This window comes from Panthera uncia, chromosome B1, assembly GCF_023721935.1.
Source record: "Panthera uncia isolate 11264 chromosome B1, Puncia_PCG_1.0, whole genome shotgun sequence".
NCBI lineage: Eukaryota > Metazoa > Chordata > Mammalia > Carnivora > Felidae > Panthera > Panthera uncia.
In genome coordinates, this window is record NC_064811.1 from 126,394,862 (window position 1) to 126,415,380 (window position 20,519).

The following is a 20,519-nucleotide window of genomic DNA, read 5'->3' on the forward strand; positions in this document are numbered from 1 at the left end:
TAACATATTATTTTTGGATTGTTTCCTTAGATTTTCCCCAAAGTGAGATTAACAAGTCAAAGGGCAGGGATAATTTTATAGCTTCTGATACAGATTGCCAAATTGTTTTCCAGAAAGATGGAGCTAATTTGCCCCACCACTAACAGTGTATAAAGCATAGGATCAATTTTAGACAGTTTAGACAGTCTGAGCACACATGAGAAGTGTAATTACATTTCTACCCTGAGGCCTACCTGTATAGATAGTTCTCATAAGTAAACTCAATATGTGGACTTTGAAATTATGGAACTGGGAGAAAGCGTGTTGCTGATTTATTCTTCAGAATGTGGAACCTTGAAGTTCGAGCTTTGGGGGCTCGAGAACACACGTGTTGAGGTGGAGGCCCCTTTTGGACAAGTGAGGTACTGTGGTCCCATGCTGGGAGATGTTGTCAAGGCCAGAGCAGAGGGAAAGGACAGCCAGATCCCAACATTTCTGCCAGTGAGGTAGTCAGGCCTCTGAGGAATTCTGGAGGACTTCTTAGAGGTTGGGGGAGGCTGGGGGATCTCTGGAGTCTGGCAGGGAGCGAAGGAGAGATGTCCGTCCAGTGGATGTGCTGGGGCTGAGTCATTAAGCCAGGTGCCACCTGGGTAGCTGCGAACCCAAGGCCTTTCTCATTGAAAATGTCAACTCAGGGGTGTTGCAGTGATTTTTTTTCTTTGTGACAACATTATTAATTTTATAATGAAAGTTGATAGAGATTCCAGATTCTGTAGAATTCTGTTCATTCTATGAGGATACACTTGCTTGGTCTATAAAGGCTCATTTGCCTTGTTTCTGACAGGAGAAAAACTTAGACCTTTCCTGGGAAAATACATTTTTCTCATTTCTCATGCATGCTGACATAGCATTGTACTTTTGCCAGCTTCCCCAGTGACTTGCAAAAATTCTATAACCTAAATATAGAGCGTGTAACAGCACGTTATAGAACTGGGCCAGGAGGGTACTGCAAAAGACAAACATAATCCCCATAGCATGCAGCTCAGAAAGGCAAAAAGGAACAAGTATAAATTCATCGCTAGGGTGTTGGGTTGTCTAAAAATTATTATTAGAATATGTATACATTTTAAGGGAAGTCAATTGAATGGATATTGTAGAAATTCCAAGTCATAAAGTTACATGGGAGTTGAGATAGGAAATTCTTTTAATTTCTAGGTCCTAAAGTAGAGGTAAGTACTGATGGGCAGAGAGAGGTAGGAAGCATTCAGTAGGCAGCAGTCGTAAGGGAGAAAAACACCAGGACATCGCATGACCTAATTGGGGATTTATTTATATTTTACCGTCAATAGATTTTTTTCTTTGTGGTGGTAAAACATATATAACAAAGATTGCCATCTTAGCCTTTTTAACTTTCTTATTTATTTATTTATTTATTTATTTATTTATTTATAAATTTATTTTTGAGAGAGAGAAAGAGAGAGCACAAGTGGGAGAGGGTCAGAGACAGAGGGAGACACAGAATCATGAGCTGTCAGCACAGAGCCCAACGTGGGGCTCAAAGTCGTGAACCACAAGATCATGACCTGAGCTGAAGTTGGATGCTTAACTGACTGAGCCACACAGCTGCCCCTCATCTTAACCTTTTTAAAATGTGTAGTTCAATGGCCTTGGCTACCTTCACAATGTTGTGCAACTGTCTCCACTATTTCCAAAACTTTTTTTTATCACTTCAAACAGAAACTTGCTGCATTAGGGATTTACTTAGTAAATGGTCATCCCAGAACTTTTTCTGGTTTTAAAAAATGCAAAGTTAAGGGGCGCCTGGGTGGCTCAGTTGGTTAAGCTTCCGACTTCAGCTCAGGTCACGATCTCACGGTTTGTGAGTTCGAGCCCTGTGTCGGGCTCTGGGCTGATGGCTCAGAGCCTGGAGCCTGCTTCCGATTCTGTGTCTCCCTCTCTCTCTGCCCCTCCCCCATTCATGCTCTGTCTCTCTCTGTCTCAAAAATAAATAAACGTTAAAAAAAAAATTAAAAAAAAATGCAAAGTTCAAACCTTCATTTTTTTAGTTTCATCATATGCCATATGCTAGGGGTGATTGTGCTAGGTATGTATCCCTTGTTCATCAGTTTCCTTTCATCCTTACTAACCTTGCATGCTTGGTGGGAGAATGTGTCCATCCAAGTAGAGGAGGGAGGGATGTTGAGTTGAGTCGAGGGCGTGCGAAGGAGCCGTGTTTTCCTGTTGGAACCTCCAAATCTATTTGTAGAACATGGGTAGTCTTACTTAATTAATGTATTTTAAAATTAAAAAGTGATATTTTTGACAGTGCAGAAAAAAAGTGAAAATTTATCATCACTTTGAACACAAAAGTGATTATTATTTTTCCATATATATTTTTCGATCTTTTTTCATGTATGTTTTTGACATAGTTGATAATGATGTATCTGACTATATATAAAGACTTCATTTTTCATCTAATATATCACTTACAATTTTTCATTTTGCTCAGTAGTATTCACAATAGGCTCATGAACACAAGTAGCTTAATTTTTTAAACTATACTACTTTCTCTGACGTTTAGGTTGCCCAAATTTGTAACGATTTTAAATGAACATCTTCAAATGTCTGCTTTCTATAGTTTAACCACTTCATTTTATTCTTGTGAGAGAGAGAGAGAGAGACAAACACAGTGTTCATATTTATCTTGTTTTGGGCCATGGCTCCTGCATTTTCCATGAAAGATAAGGCGCAGTCAGGGGTGGTGTGTATTGTAATTATGGTAAACATGAGATGGATGACAAATGTTTGCATTGGTTACAGGTTGTGAAGATCTTAGAGAAGCACGACCCCTTGAAGAACACCCAGGCAAAATATGGATCCATCCCTCCAGATGAGGCCAGTGCCGTGCAGAATTATGTAGAACACATGCTCTTCTTGCTAATTGAAGAGCAAGCCAAGGATGCTGCGATGGGGCCGATTCTGGAATTTGTGGTCTCCGAGAACATCATGGAGAAACTCTTCCTTTGGAGCTTGCGGAGGGAATTTACTGATGAGACTAAAATCGAGCAGCTAAAGATGTACGAGATGTTGGTCACTCAGTCTCACCAGCCTCTGTTGCACCACAAGCCCATCCTGAAGCCCCTGATGATGTTGCTGAGCTCTTGTTCGGGAACAAGCACCCCTGCCGTGGAGGGGAAGCTGGTTGTCCTCCTCAATCAGCTTTGTTCGATCCTTGCCAAAGATCCATCTATTCTGGAACTCTTCTTCCACACTAGTGAGGACCAAGGGGCAGCCAACTTCCTCATCTTCTCCCTTCTGATTCCCTTCATTCACCGAGAGGGGACAGTGGGTCAGCAGGCCCGGGATGCTTTGCTTTTCATCATGTCTCTGTCTGCTGAGAACAGCATGGTGGCCAATCACATTGTGGAGAACACCTACTTTTGTCCAGTAAGTCCCTCTCGTTGGCATGCTTTCCACCCACTCCGCTTTTCCTCTCTTGTGCTCATGGTAAATACTTTTTTTTATACCTTTCTTTTCAGCAAGTTGTACTTGGCACCTTCTACGGAAAGATGTTTGGAGGAAATCTTTTGGAGGGAGCAATCTAAGTTGAAAAGCTATTTGGCTGAGCATTGTCAGCTCTAAATAAGCCAACAGAGGAAACTCTACGTGTTACCATTTCATGTTTCATTTCTGTTGGGTTAGGAACTATTTTAGTTTTTTACTATGAACATATCCTGAGTGATTGGTAGAATGTGCACTTTCTATATTCTTAGCTTTTCAAGTTGATCTTGCACTGTAGAATCATGGCACGCTGTGAGACTGCTCAGCTGGTTTCACAGATCAGTTTATTTCTCAGCAAGATAGTGACCAGATGATTATAGACACAAAGCACTGATTTTATTTATAAAAATAAATACGTATTTACAGTTTGAGGTAGCAAGAAATACTTCACTCTGTATAGCTTCGTGATCATCGACATGGTGACAAAGAAAGTGTGAGGTCCTTTGCAGGTGTTGCTGTAGCATAGATCCAATCGTGGTCACAGTTCCAGAAAATAATGGGAGCTGTCTGAGGCTCTTAAGATACCTTAGGGCTCTGATTAGTTTTTGGTGTTAGTGTTGTCTTTGGAAGGGGCATTTGAATGGCAGATTTATATCATCTGATTTGTCAGGGATGTTGGGCAACAGCTAATTTTATTTTCCCAACTCAGTAAACACTCCCAGTCTATTTCCATTGTCTGTTCTTTTTAAAAATTTTGTATTTTATTTTTTGAGAGAGGGACAGAGAGCACACACATGCATAAGTGGGGGAGGGGCAGAGGGAGAGAATCCTAAGCAGACTCCACGCTCAGTGTGGGGTGGGGCACAGAACTTGATCCCATGACCAAGAGATCATGACCTGAGGGGACGCTTAACTGACTGAGCCACCCAGGTGCTGCAATTGGTTGTTCTTACAGTCACCTCATTATATTTCTTTATAAACTGTACTGTCTTAAGTATGCCTGATTCTGCTGGAATAGTAAGACCATTAATGAGTTTTATTGAAATAGACCAGGCAAGTTGCCATAAGTAGATTAGATTCATTATTAACGAACACTATATGAGTAGTTCTTGACTGGGGGGAGGGCAGTTAGGAATGTCTGTGGGTGTCCTTTGTTGTCATAGGGACATGAGGTGGCTGTGGAGGGAGGTCAACTGGCATTTAGTGTTCAGAGGCCAAGGATGCTTAATGTCTGGTAGTTTGTGGAACAGTCTTGCACAGTAAAGAACCGACTTGCCCAAAATGCTAATAGCAACCCTAGTGAATAATATACTGTATTTTGCTTTGAGGTTCAAAAGCAATAATCTTTTTCATGCTACTAAATTCTTATTTTTACTAATAAACCAGGATCACCTAGTATGTGGTGAATATTTTGGGGCAAACAAATGGATAAAAATTTTGAAAATTAGAACTACAGTTCAGAAATTCAGGGTACCATGTGTCTCTTCTGGGTTCTGACCAGTAGAATTAGAAATTGTAGAAAGAGTGATAGTCAGATGGGAAGTAAGGAGCTGATTCCCTTCCATCTGTGCCAACATATTAAATCTCCCTTCCTTACTGCCTTCAACGGTGCGGTTTCTTGTAAACTCTTTTTAAAGAATATATTATCATCGGCAAAAATGGAACTTCTTACCTGAATCTAAGCACCTTTGAAATACATTGCTGTATTACTTTTTTATTTCTTCTGGTGTCTTTAAGCAACACAAATTCATTGTCTTACGGTAGTATTGGCTTACTGTAGGTTCGAAGTCCAGCAGGTGTCACTGGGCTAAAATGGAGATCTTGGCAGGGCTGTGCTCCTTTCTGGAGGCTCTCGTGGTGAGTGCACTTCCCTGTCCTATCCTGCTTCTAGAAGCCTCCCACATTCCTTGGCCTGTGGCCCCTTCCTCCACTTGTGCAGTCAGCAGTATTGTATCTCTCTGAACACCATTTTGTAGTCACGCCTCCCTCTTCTACTTTGAAGGAGCCTTGCAATTTACTTTGGGTTTACCTGGATTATCCAGGATGACCTTATTTAACCATCAGCTGATGAGCAACCTTAATTCCCCTTTGCCATGTAACCTATTACATTCACAGGTTCAGGGATTAGAAGCGGACAGTGTGGGTGTGTGGGTGTGGGTGGGCATTAGTGCCTATCACATTTGCTCTATCCAGTTCAGAGAGCTCTTGAAGAAATTTGAGCAATAACACGGTAGAATCAGAATTCTTTTAGGAGTTTAAACTGGGTAAGATAGGTGAGTTTGCTCAAGATGGGGAGATGCTGAGGAGGTCGGGAGATACATTAGGGTCTAGAAACAAGAACGATAGGGATGAGAATGGCAAGGAAGGGCTGGATATGAGCAATGCTGTGGAGGCAGAAGCTTACTAAAAATAGTTTTGTGAGGGACCTATACAGAGGTTTGGGTTTGGGCTTATTTGAATTGTTTTGGGTAGTTCTGTTAAAGAAGGAGCACAGCCATCGAAACAAATCATCAAAATATTCAGGTGGTTCTCCAGAGCAGTATGCAAAAGGCAATTAAGAAAAGATATTACCTGCAAAAGCAAACAATTCTAAGGTATCTTGAATAAATCTAACAAATCTGTGAAAAGGGTTTTACAGAGAAAATTATAAAACTTTTTTAATCAGTATAAAAGAAGACCTAAATAAATGGAAAACTGTTTAGTTTGTAGATACCGTGTAGATGACACTTTCCTGAAAATCAGTCCATAAAGTTAATGCCACTTACGATTTACAACCTTTTATTGTAAAAAAGGTAAAATACAGAAAACTTGGAAGAATACCGAAATGATCACCAAATACACATGACTTACATTCAAAATTGTTAATATTTATGTTTATCATCTATGTTTTTTGTTTCTGCTGTACCATTTGAAATGAAGATAGAGACATTTGGAATTAAGTTCCAGACATTAAATACTTTAGTATGAATCTCCTATAAATAAGGACACTCTCCTGCATAACCACAATGCCTCTATTATACCTAAGAAAATTATACAATAATTCCGTAATAGGATCTAATATCCAATTTCTCAGTTATGCCTCGAATGATTTTTGTAGGTTTTTTTTTTTCAAACTGGAGTCTGATACAAGGTACATCTCTGATTGTCATATCTTTTTTTTTTAATGTTTTTATTTATTTTTGAGACAGAGAGAGACAGAGCATGAGCAGGGGAGGGGAAGAGAGAGAGGGAGACACAGAATCTGAAGCAGGCTCCAGGCTCTGAGCTGTCAGCACAGAGCCCGACGCGGGGCTCGAACTCACAGACTGTGAGATCATGATCTGAGCCGAAGTCGGATGCTCAACTGACTGAGCCACCCAGACGCCCCTGTCATATCTCTTTAAGTCACTATTAATCTATAACAACCTGCCACTTTTTTCCTCAATGACAGTGACTTTTTAAGAGAAGCCATTGTCTTGTTGAATGTCCTACATACTCTGGGTTTGTTTCTTATGTAGTTTAGCTTGTCCCTATCACCTGTATGTCCCGCAAATTGGAAGTTAGGTCTAAGTGCTTGATTAAATTCAGGGTAAGTTTGTAAGAATACTTTACAGGTGATGTGATACACTTCTTATTGCATTATATCAAGAAGCATGTGTTGGGTCATCTCACTTTTGTGATGCTACACTTGATTACTTATTGGTTAAAGTGGTGATCACTTTATCTCTCCAGATAAAAGTAACATTGCCCCCTTGCAAATGTAAGGTGTCATTTATGAAGTGTTAATGTGACTTAAATCAAAATCCCAATAGGATTCTTCATGGAACATGACAAATCACTGCTAAAAGTCCTATAAATGTGTGTAAAAGACCAGGAATAACAGATGATTATGAATAATGGTAACAGTAACGTATTTGTTGAGAACTTACTGTATGGCCGATACTGTTCTTCATGCTTTACATGTATTAAATCGTCTAGTCCTCACAACTGTAAGTACTAGTATTATACCCTTTTTTATAGATGAAGAAATTGAGGCACAGTGACAGTAAGTAAATTTATAAAAGGCCTCATGGCTAGTAAGAGATGAAGTCGGGATCTGAACTGGGGCAACCTGACTCAAGGACCCTTGTGCTTAAGCAGCACTTTGTTCATTATATGAAGACTTCCTATAATGCATGAACCATAAGGAAGCGACTAGAATTAAGAACAAAAACACAGATTTGAAGATATTTGTAATACACATAACTGTGTATGTGATTGGAACCCCAAATACACAAAAATATATGTAATGCTACAAATTAATAAGAAAACAATGAAACAGCCCATTAGAAAAAAGGGCAAAGGAGGCCTGCATGGCTCAGTTGGTTAAGTGTCTAACTCTTGATCTCAGCTCAGGTCTTGATCTGAGGGTTGTGAGTTCAAGTCTCCCATCGGGCTCCACGCCCAGTGTGGAGCAAAGGATATGAATGGACAGTTCCCAGAAGACACCCAAAGCCAATAAACATATGAAAATATTCTCATCTTCAGTAGCATCAGGGAAAATGCAGATTGAACCCACAGTGAGACACCAGATAATGCTCATCAAGTTGGCTAACTGTTGGACATCTGTTAACACCAAGTGCTGTCAAGGGTGAGAAAAAACAAGAACTCTTGAGAATATAAATTGGTACAATAATGCAGGAAAGCTGTATGGCAATATTTAATAAAATGGAATATTTGCATACTATGTGATCTTGTCTTCACTTCTAGATATCTGCCCCAGGGAAATCTGGCACATGTTTACAAGGGTACACACACAAAGATATTCAATAGAATAGTGATTTGAGGAAGAGCAAAACAAATACATTAAGGGAAAGATAAATGAATGGTTTATTCTTTTTCAATGGAATACTACTCAGGATTCAAAATGAATGAATCACATGTATTAGCATGTAACTAGATCCACATGTGTGAACACCAGTAATCTAAAAACATGTTGAGTAGAAAAAGTAGAAAGAGGTTTCATATAGCATGTTAGTATTTACATAAAATTTACATAAGGTTTTAACTCACAAAACTTTAGTATAGACTGTTTTTTGGACACATATGTATACAGCGAAAGTACAAGACCAAGCACAGGAATAATATGTACTGAGTTCAAAATTGTGGTTATTTCTGGGGATGAAGGAAGGAGAAATGATGGTAATACGATTGGAGTAGGCTTTAGCTCTATTTGTAATGTGGTTGTTTTTTTTGTTTTTTGGGTTTTTTTTTTTTTTGAAAAAATAAAGAGCACTCTGAATAAATTATGGCAAAATATTAAAATATGTTAAATCTTGGAGGTGTTTTTAGGTTTTATGGTTTGTAATATTTTATACTTCAAAATGTAAACATATCACTAGAATGGAGCAGTTTTTAATGTTTAGATACCCACTTATTATGTGTTATAAGCAGAATTCACTGAGTAATTGTTGCTTTTATAAAAACGTGTTTTAAAACACTGTACAGTTCATTAAAATCGGAGGGACAACAACAGCTCCAGCTGACCTTATTTGCTAGAGTGGAACACAGAGGTCCGTTGTGCCAAGTTGCCCCTCAGGATAGATCCCATAATCTCATTTGTACCCAGTTTTCTATAATTACATCTGACAACATAATTAAAAAAAAAAAAAGAACTCTTTATGTTGATGATAAAAGCGTACTCTGTTAGCCATCCAGCTAAGGACCACAATTGACAAAAAGCTTTCTGTAATTAGTATGATTGTCAAAGTGTGTTAGCATCAGGCTTTGGGAAGAGTAATGACTCTTTCAGGAAACTGGACCACATTTTGGAAACTTTTGTGTTGTAGTTTTTAGGAAGAGCTCGTTCCGCTGCCTCCACTGGCAAGACGTGCTCTCCCAGAAAAGGAGGAGAATGAGAAAACTCTAGGGTACAGTTTAGTACCGACAAATGATGGATGGGCAACTATATATGACCCTATCACTTTTGATTTTTTGTAACCAAATATTGATGGTTATGTCTTCGTCACTTGTTATATATTGGCCAAAGTAGAAAGCTGCATATATGTAAATCAGGAAATGCAAATTGAAGTAAGCAACCTGTAGGTACACAGCCACTGATAGAAAGTTATTTATCTCCTATCCAAAATTTATGAGCTTTTTTATTTTGGCAAGTTGTATCAAATGGTCCCCACCAGCTGTTTTGCTGCTAGCTTCAGACTAAAGTCATCTTCTAGAAATCTTTTTCTTTTGCTAAAATTAACCAGGTACCATTAGTGTTTAAAGTTAATGATGGACCTTCCTTGAATTGTTCCACCCTCTGTGCATGTCCTCTTTCTTCACCTCCACTGGAAACACTGCTGTGTGTAAGCCACGATGCCCATCTCTGTACATGCGTATTGTCTTTAATTCTTTCACCAGTTCACTGAAGAAGCTGAACCTTAGAAACCTCTGTAAATGGCAAAGTCAGGTTTGAAACCGTGTTAGTCTGCTACTAAAATCCACAGTTGCAACAGGTCCCATACTGTTCTGCTGTCAGGGAAGTGGTTTGCTTTTTATTTTATTTTGTTTTTAAAGTTTTTGAGAGAAAGAGAGTATGTGTGAGAGAGCCCTGACATGGGGCTCAAACTCACGAACTGCGAGATCATGACCTGATCGCTTAACCAACTGAGCTACCCAGCCACCCTGTTGTTTTAAACTGTTGTTATCCTTACGATTTTATATGGTGATTAGCTTTCTTTTAAGGAGACTCTTGAGAGAAGATAAATTAGAAATACTGAGTTAACACTTAATGGGCTGGGAATAAATACTATGTTTTACAATTACTTTTTTTTTTGTTTGTTTTGTAGAGAGGATCATAAAAGGCTCAAATAATAGACGGGCATTTTATGTTTAGCTGTTGAATGTCTATATTTTTTTAAATTTTTACGTTAAAAATGAAATATAAAAGTAAATAGATTATGTCATTAAACTACTGGGAAAATGATCTACAAAACCTATTGTTGCCTCTCCTTTTCCCTTCTACTGTTCCCACAGCACCACCTAAGTCCCTCTGTAGAGCATTCGTGTTTCTTGCATTTGTTAGTTTGTTGGCTGTCTTCTCCGGCTCACCCGGTCTGACTTGCTCATTCTAGTCCACACTGGAGGTGTGGATGATCTGTCCAGTCAGGTATGTTGAGTATCAGATGCTAGAAGCACTCGCTATGAATAACACATCCAACTCCACAACAGACACAGGCCTGGAGATTGAGAATCCAAGGTCTTCATGCAGAGACACCAGCTGATGCCATGGGAGAGAGTGGGAGTCGGGTGGTGTGGGGGGGCAGGGGGGGTGCATCTGGGAGAGAAGCCCACAGTGGAGTGTGAAGGGCCCTGAGAAAAACAGGTGAACCATTTCAACATGGGAGTCGTCAAGAGTATATGTATTTCTCTGTTTTGTTTATAATGACCTTTATTGATGCATTCATTCACTCACTCAAGTGAACACCTTCAAGCCAGATAATATGTTAAAGTACTGGAAACAAACAGTAAATGAGATTGTGCATTTATCTCTTTTTCAAAATCAGGGCATTTGTTGTCCCGAAGAAGAATGTCCCCTATTTAAAGTATTTAACTCCTTGTCAACATACCCAAACAAATCATTTTAATTCCAGTTTTGAATGTGACCCGAGTGAGTTACCTGTTACAAATTTGGAACCTCTGGCAAGGGAGAACAGAGACGGAGAATTCTCCTTGAAGGGAAATCTAATCTTGATGTCACATTTTAAAAATCAATTACATTTGCTAACTCATGCTAAATTAACCGCAGTACAAAGGCTTTAATTCTGCATACTCCCGATTCCTTAACCACTTTGAGGCTTTGAAGATGAATTCATAGACAGGCCTAATTTGTCTGACTAAAAAGCTGGGAATAGCTATTCAGTATATCAATATAATTACAGCAACATTAATTTTCAAATTACATACATCACTGACAGTAATTAAAAATAACACATACCTAATATTTTACTTAAGAAAAAAAATTTTTAAGTTTATTTATTTATTTTGAGAGAGCGACAGAGAGCCAGGGGGGGAGGGGCAAAGGGGGGGGGGGGGGGAAGAGAGGGAGAGAGAGAATCCCAAGCAGGCTCCACTCTGTTAGCACAGAGCCTGACATGGGACTCGAACTCACGAACTGCAAGTTCTTGACCTGAGCTGAAATCAAGAGTCAGATGCTAACCGACTGAGCCACTCAGGTGCCCTAGTATTCACTTTTCAAAAAGAGTATTCTGAGAAGGGCATGGTTCAGATGCAAACAGAAGCCTGCCTGTGCGGAAGGACAGTGCCATGTGACAGCTGGACACAGAGGCCTACTGTGTTCTGACCTACAGAAAGTGGAGCCAGAGGATGCCTGTGCTGTCTTCTTCAGAGTGGCAGAGAAACATGGATGAAAATGTTCTGCAGAATAATGAGTATTGCATAGTCTTAAGAACAAGACTCCAAACCTTCATTGCTAAATATTTATGTCTTCCTTTCCAAGACTTTGCTCAGAGTTCAGATTCATTCACGCGACCTACACATATTTCTAGAACACTGACTGTCGGCCAGGCACTATGGAAGGCTGGTGCTGGGGAAAGAGGAGTGAATAAGTCAGACCAGATGAACTGGAGAAAATAGCCAATCATCTAATAAAGACGACCAGAAAGATGACTGTTCCACAGAGGGATGGGAGAGTGCTGTGGGAACAGGACAAGAGAAAAGGAGAGACAGCAATGAGTTGGCAGATAATTTTTCCAAGTTCAGCCTACGTGTTTCCATACTTTCTTCTGACTTTCTGTTTCTGATGCCAAGCCCTGGATTATTTTGTCATATCTCATCTGTCTGAACCTGCCTTCCCTCCTCTCTCTGGTCTTGATGGCTTGAGGTACCATCTACAAATGGATGACTCCAGATCTCCACGTCTGGTCCAGATCCCACTCCTGAGCATCAGACGCACACATCTGTCTACTAGGCTCCCCATCGGGGTGTCCCTCAAGCTCTTTTCCCTGGCCTCCAAAACCCTATAGGATCTGAACCTGCCTGGTTCTTTCTACCTTTACCTTTACATTCCAGTAATGCTGTATTTCTCTTAGTTCCTGGAAGATGCCATCTTTTCTTACCCCTATGAGCTTTTGTACATCCGCTGCTTGAAATAGTCTTCCTTCCAAGGCTCTTTTTTGGCGTAACTCCTATTTATTCCTCAGCAGCTTGAATATCAGTTCTGTTGAGAACATTTTATGCTCTCAGCCCCCCAAGTCTAGAGTAAGAGCCTTTTGTATATCCAGAGCACTATATTTTTTCTCTTACATATTTTGAGTATTTATTGCACTATTGTAATTGGCCTGTTCATCTCTTATTAGACGGTCAGATCAATGAATACTTCACTCTTTCTTTTCTGGGGCTAACTCAGGATTGAACGTTTCCTTGAGTGTTCAATCTGATTTGAATTCCTTGTAATTTTAGCATTTACCCTGGAGCAGTGCCTTCTATAGATGACCTCGTTGCACCCGTTCTGGGCCACTCCTGCCCGTTCTTTGCATGGCTGCCAGATTGGGGATCTCTAAGGTGCTGTTTAGCTGGCATCAGTTCCCAATTGGGAGGCCTCTAGTACTGTGAAATTAATAGTTTTCCTTGGTCTTATACTCTGCAAGATAAAATCAATAGGTACCCACTGTAAATGTGTTTCTTTCCTACACTTCTATCTCTATTAAAGGCATCACCAGGGTGCCTGGGTGGCCTAGTCGGTTAAGCATCTGATTCTTGATTTCAGCTCAGGTCATGATCTCATAGTGTGAGAATGAGCCTTGCTTTGGGCTCCCCGATGGGCATGGAGCCTGCTTAAGTCTCTCTGTCTCTCTCTCTCTCTGTCTGTCTCTCTCTCTCTCTCTCTCTCTCTCTGCCCCTCCCCTGCTCACATTCTCTCTTTGAAAAAAAAAAAAAAAAAGAGGATTGCTATTTTCTTAAAGACCTAGCTGGATAACCTGACAAATTTGAGTTCTCATTCACCCTCACTGACTAAGCCCAAATGCTGAAAGTTTCATGTTAGCACTGAGAGAGGATGTAAATAAACCCTGTGACCTTTGGATTACTACTGGGTTGATAGAGGCCTACCTAGTACACTCTCACAGCCACCTGACACATGATACTCAGCTCTATTTCCTCCTCTCTTCTCTTATTGCTGATGCTTCAGCTTAGACCCACCTTAGCTGATCATCATCACATCTCACTGGCCCATGACCTCCACTTCTTGCTATAATTTGTGGAGATCAGATTAAGGTGCTTTCTAAACTGTAAACATGTGCGTATTGGTCATGACCTTTAATACGTCTGCACGAATCTTTCTCATAAGGTTACTCATGGTTCTTACCTGTGCGATCTTCTGTCCTGGATTGCCTTAGTCTTTCTCTGGATTTGAACTCAGTGTGTTGAACTGTAATGCGTTGTATATGGATCCGCCTCTCTCCCAAACACCTCGCGGGCAGACTCATGTTTTCTTCATCTCCGCATGTGTCTCCCTCCACTCCCTGTACCCCCAGCTTAGTGTATGCCTGGCACATGAGAGATAAGCAGCCTGTATTAACCGTGCATGTGTCAGCCAAATCCCTCTGGTGCTGCTGTGTCCTCGGCTGGAGTTGAACCCTTCACCTGTTGAGTCCTTCCTAGCTAGCTGATATTTTTGAGTATTTGAATAGCCTCGGTGCTTAGAGTGTTGTCTATGGACAAGTGGCATTGGCATCACCAGGCAGCTATGAGTTACAAGCTAAGAACTTTGGAAAAGAGCTTATTTTTATGTCTGAACACAGGTACTTGCAACCGGGCTCAGTGGTCTCTATTCCTCCCTGCCTACAAAGCTTGAAGAGAAAGGTGAGGAATGGCACTGCCTTCTGAAGGACGACTGGCTCCTACTCCCTGCTCTCGTTCAGTTCATGAACTCCCTGGAGTTTTGTAATGCCGTCATACAGGTGGGTACTGGAGCACAGTAGAGGAGCCCTTTGTGCTGGTGCATTCAGGATACAAGCACTGCGGAAGATAGTTCATCAGCATTCCTTTTTAAAATTTTAATGTTTATGGAATATTGCTGCTTTATTTTAAGCATACTGAATGTCCTTGAATGAACAAAAATGTTACTTTATAGGTTTGGGGGAAGTTTTAATTGAGAAGAAAATAAGTAGGTTTTCTTTATCTTCCTTATAAAAAGTGTTAATTCTGTTTTGATTATCCACTTAACCATCAACAATAAGTTCAATGCTTCACTCATTAAATAGATATTTTTAGGCTTCTAAGTACACCAAATTATACTACTCTTACTTCAAGGTCTTCTTGGGAGTATACAAAGGAAAACACTTTATTTTGCTTAATGGTGCATGCTACATAAAGAATATTGTTATCCCAATTGAATTTAGAAGAAGTTAAGCATCTTCTTAGCAACACAAATTAAATCTATGCTTTGAAATTGGTCTGCTTCGGGGAAAAAACAACCACTGAACTCTAGTATATTTGGCTCCTTGATTAGATTTTTACCTTCAGATTTCTTGTTACTGCTTTCAATAAAAATCAGATTTTATATATATTTAAGGATGTAGTGGTTTTTCATAAAAAATGTTTTCTTTCTATACAATACAAATATTACCTTCATATTGGATTTATTAAGAAATCAAGTTTTCCTTATGTTGATTATAAGGTGAAAAATGTTAGTTATAATCTGTTTATCTACCAAATAAAGAAATAGCTTCTGGAAGAAAATGAAAGTAAATTACTTTAGTTCCTATCTCATTTTTATTGCTAAGTCAAAGGAAGTTTTATTTATATATAAGATAAATGGATTACATCTTCAGGGTTTTTTTTTTCCCCTTTAATATTACAGTCTATCAACATTTCTTGCAGAAGTGTGTGGAAATAAAAAAGATGAAACTATTAGTTCCTTCCCAAATGTACACACAGAGAGAGATTATCAGTAATTTAAAGATCTAGCTTTACTTCCCTAGAAATTGCTTTTCACTTTATTGTTTGATTTTATTATTATTATTATTTTTTTTTAAGAAAGAGAAGTAAAAGCTAACAGGCATGGTTAAAGACAGAGAAATGATATATTTCATGCTATATTTTGAAATTGAGGCCATATAGTTTTAAGATTTTTTTGTTTGGAGGTATTACTGAAAAGATTACTCATAAAAGATATTAGTAAAGTGTTATCCATGCTAAATATATTTTAAAAATCAAACATAGGAAGAGTTGTACCTCTGGTAATGTTTTCAACTTTTGAACAGTATCTTATTTTTTATGAAAAGATTTTCTACATGCCTTCCCCTCAGTATAAATGTCAGAAAATTCATCATTAACATGAATTCTTTCTGCTAGAAAAATAAATGTATTGAATTGTCCACTCTAGTAGTTATACTCTTTTTTTTAATTAGTCAGAAGTTGAGATGGGACATAGGTGAAGTTATGGGTCAAAAATATACTTTACAGTTTGTTAATTTTAATTTATGTGTTCTTATACATATTCAATCCACTATCTGTTTTCAAGTAGAAACTTGAAATTATCAATTATTTCAGAAGTTTATTTATTTATTTTGAGAGAGAGAGTGTGAATGGGGTGGGGGGCCAGAGAGAGAGGGAGAGAGAATCCCAAGCAGGCTCTGTGCTGTCAGTGCAGAGCCCAACATAGGACTCGATCCCATGAACCTTGAAATCATGATCTGAGCCAAAAATCAAGAGTCAAATGCTTAAGTGACTGAGCCACACAGGCACCCCTAAAGTTACCAATTTTAAAATTTGAAAGTCCAAGCTGTTTATACTGGAATAAACCATCTGAAAAAAATTACGTAGTGGTTTGAAGTCTGAATTACTTTTTAATCATGGAATAAATGGCCAAAATATGAATTTCCTTTTTTAATGTAGGATGTTCACAGAAATGTGTGATTTTAAGAAGACCTAAAGATTAAACTCTTTGTCTTTTTCATGACTACCTGTTTCTCTCTTAGGTGGCTCACCCCTTGATTCGCAATCAGCTTGTTAATTATATTTACAATGGGTTCTTGGTACCGGTCTTGGCTCCTGCGCTCCATAAGGTCAGTGGCTAATGTAATCTTGTCTGTTTATGGTACAACTGGTGGAAATTGAGGAAGGTGAACAGTGTAATTGACTTGATAGTGACCTTAGCTTCATTTTTCTTCTCATTCCATTCACATTCCTCAGCAATATCAAAGATAGGTCTTTTTAAAAATTTTTTAATTTTTAATTTTTTAATTATTATTTTTTTTAAATATGAAATTTATTGTCAAATAGGTTTCCATACAACACCCAGAGCTCATCCCAACAGATGCCCTCCTCAATACCCATCACCCACCCTCCCCTCCCTCCCACCCCCATCAACCCTCAGTTTGTTCTCAGTTTTTAAGAGTCTCACTTAGCATAATACTCTCCAGTTCCACCCACAAAAGGCCTTTGCTACAAAAGGCCATATTTCATTCTTTCTCATTGCCGCGTAGTACTCCATTGTGTATATAAACTACAATTTCTTTATCCATTCATCAGTTGATGGACATTTAGGCTCTTTCCATAATTTGAGTATTGTTGAAAATGCTGCTATAAACATTGGGGTACAAGTGCCCCTATGCCTCAGTACTCCCGTATCCCTTGGGTAAATTCCTAGCAGCGCTATTGCTGGGTCATAGGGTAGATCTATTTTTAATTTTTTGAGGAACCTCCACACTGTTTTCCAGAGCGGCTGCACCAGTTTGCATTCCCACCAACAGTGCAAGAGGGTTCCCGTTTCTCCATATCCTCTCCAGCATCTATAGTCTCCTGATTTGTTCATTTTAGCCACTCTGACTGGCATGAGGTGATATCTGAGTGTGGTTTTGATTTGTATTTCCCTGATGAGGAGCAACGTTGAGCATCATTTCATGTGCCTGTTGGCCATCTGGATGTCTTCTTTAGAGAAGTGTCTATTCATGTTTTCTGCCCATTTCTTCACTGGAATATTTGTTTTTCGGGTGTGGAGTGTGGTGAGCTCTTTATAGATTTTGGATACTAGCCCTTTGTCTGATATGTCATTTGCGAATATCTTTTCCCATTCTGTTGGTTGCCTTTTAGTTTTGTTGACTGTTTCCTTTGCAGTGCAGAAGCTTTTTATCTTCATGAGGTCCCGATAGTCCAGTTTTGCTTTTAATTCCCTTGCCCTTGGGGATGTGTCAAGTAAGAAACTGCTGCGGCTGAGGTCAGAGAGGTTTTTTTCTGCTTTCTCCTCTAGGGTTTTGATGGTTTCCTGCCTCACATTCAGGTCCTTTATCCATTTTGAGTTTATTTTTGTGAATGGTGTAAGAAAGTGGTCTAGTTTCATCCTTCTGCATGTTGCTGTCCAGTTCTCCCAGCACCATTTGTTAAAGAGACTGTCTTTTTTCCATTGGATATTATTTCCTGCTTTGTCAAAGATTAGTTGGCCGTACTTTTATGGGTCTAATTCTGGGGTTTCTATTCTATTCCATTGGGCTATGTGTCTGTTTTTGTGCCAAAGATAGGTCTTAACAATGGCAACAGTTTAAGTCTGATGGAATCCAGCTGGTGTCATAGAACCCAGCATTGTGAATGTTAAGTAAGATAGTCTATGTGAGGATTAGCAAATGACTCTGACTCTTGCGTTTCCTTCAGTTCATGGGGAGTAGCTACTTGGAACTCTCCGTTAAGCTGTCCTCTGAGGCCAAGTCTATTCTAGAGAGTGAAAGGTTTACTGTGGTGGGGAAAGGGGCAGTGGTAGCACAAGTGTCATAGATTTGTCATCTCCTTAATAGAACGTAATTTTTTATTATAACAATTGTGTGACAGCAAAAATTAAAGCGAAGCAACTTAAGGTCCCAGCAAAGATTGGCTGTCCCATTAACACCACTCTGAATTCCTTACGATGCACTCATTTCATATAATAAATCAACTGGTATCTTTTCCATTGTGAGCTGTCCGGAGACACCCATGCACCTAGAATTCTAATTACAAGGAGTTTTTCTTCACTGAGTAAAGAGACACATAGAGTATTTAGTTCATAGAATCTTTGTGGAGTTACTAGAGTTGCCAGTGCATGTGGGGAGATAAGCAAGAAACAACTTATCACATGTGTTGATGGGATGCCCAGGTTTCTACATCTGAAAGTACCATTTCCATGGGCTCTCATTTTACAGAATTGAAGAATACCTTATTATGGCAGCTTTGAAGCCATGGTAATGGGGTTTCTAGTTTAGAGCAACAGGTTTGATAGAAAATGTTCCTCTTTTACCATTTAGTGCTGCACTATTTTGCAAAACAGTGTTTTTGGTCTGACTGGGACTTTTGTGCTACTTCTAGGTTCAGGAGGTCATCTTGGATGTGGTTTCAACCTCAAAATATTGATATTCCCAGATTGGTTTAGTGGTTAATGGGCACAAAGGGACCAAGTGTTCAAAATGAAATCTGTCTTGGAAAATACAGGATATATCTTTGGAAAATACAAAGCTCATGTTTGTTTCCAGGTTGTCCTTCTTTTAGTACCTTGCTGTCCTGGAGGTGGGGTGGATGTCTTGTATTGAAGGTCTCTAAGCCTCTACATGGAGACATTTTCCTCTCTGAAGGAATACAACGCTGCTATTGAAATTCTTTGGCAGTAATTATACTCTCTCACACATTTAGACTTTCTTCCTCATTTATTCCCATGCTTTTCCTCATTGACCAGTTGATATAAAATAATTTCCCAAGTCATTATTATAATAGTGATAATTATCATGATTATTTGTTCAGGATATTTTAAATTATTATAATTATCATACCTTAATGTTACAAATATTAATGATAACTCTTTATCCATAATTGAGAATGAGATCCACCTCAGAGACTGTTACAGGGACCTCACTGGTCACTCTGTACTACTCCTTCATAGCACTTACCAGAAGTGGAATCAAATCATTAAATGTGCAATAGCTTGTTTAATGGCTGTCTCCACAGTGGTTTGCCTGCTTCTTGTGGGTAAGGTTCAGACCTGCTTTGTTCACTGGTGTATCTTCTATGCCAAGGTCAGAGCCTTGGACTCGGGAGGCTGAATAAACACTGCCCAAACGGAAGGATGTTTGTTAAGGTGCCATGCAAAGAGAATACTAATAGCACTTTGTGTATATTAATTAATATTGCCCTCTATTATGCCTGTAATTAAAATATGAGGTTTTTTAAAATCATGAAGTCAGGAATACATCCTTATTGTGATAAAAAACAATACCGTCACTACTGAATAAATAAAATGCAAAGTGAAGGTTACTATATTAGATTTGAATTTCCACCCCCTAACTAAAATTCCCTAACTTTTATCCATTACAGACAGTTTCTCCCAGGGCTATTTAGAGACCAGGGAGAATATTTCCTTCCTAATTAATTTTTCTTCTTGCTTTCCAATATTTTCTTCTTTGTGGTTTTTTATCATTTAGAATGAAAAGGTTTAGGAAGGAAGCAGGGCAAGGCAGGAGGGTAAACAATCTCTCCCCTGACTGTTGGCTGCCTCAGTGGTTGATGAAGTAAGGTGCCTCTCATGAGTGGCAGGACAGGAGCCCCCGAGGCAGATGAGGAAGTCCAGAATGGGGTGTTTCTAGAGGAGTTCCTGGGGGAACACTCACCTCCAATAGCCTGTGGCCTCTCCTTTGATATGGGAAAGGATAGCTGGAAGTCTCAGGTCTACTGTAGAGGCTCCAGTGTATGTTTTTTCATGTTTTGTGTCCCTTGCCCTGGGAGAGGAGCCCAATTTAGTATCCTCAATAAATTTCCATGGTGTACTATCTCAGCTCCCAAGTTATGCATAGTATTTTAGTTACTGCCCATCCCATCCACATAGGCAGTTTGCAGAGGTGAACTCATTCTCTCTGTCTCATAAATAATACAAATAAATTCATAGTTAAAAATATTCCTACATCACAATCAATTCTCATAAACTATTTCTGTGGCATTTCCTAACCAGAGATGAGGTCATCATGAAGGACTGCGGGTAATGAGAGGTGGGGTGCTGCTGCTTGACAGGCGAAGGTCGCCTCTACCATCCCTCTCCCAAGTCAGTA

At 39.3% G+C, this 20,519-nt stretch overlaps 1 protein-coding gene across 1 annotated transcript in view; it reads left to right on the forward strand.

Moving 5' to 3' along the window:
- The window catches only part of FHIP1A (FHF complex subunit HOOK interacting protein 1A), a 245,077-nt gene that overhangs the window by 162,161 nt on the left and 62,397 nt on the right, over window positions 1-20,519 (forward strand). The window contains exons 4-6 of the mRNA XM_049632271.1: window positions 2,800-3,426; window positions 14,259-14,417; window positions 16,440-16,526. Of these exons, the coding sequence (XP_049488228.1) occupies window positions 2,800-3,426; window positions 14,259-14,417; window positions 16,440-16,526 (873 nt within the window). The remainder of the gene's footprint in view (window positions 1-2,799; window positions 3,427-14,258; window positions 14,418-16,439; window positions 16,527-20,519) is intronic.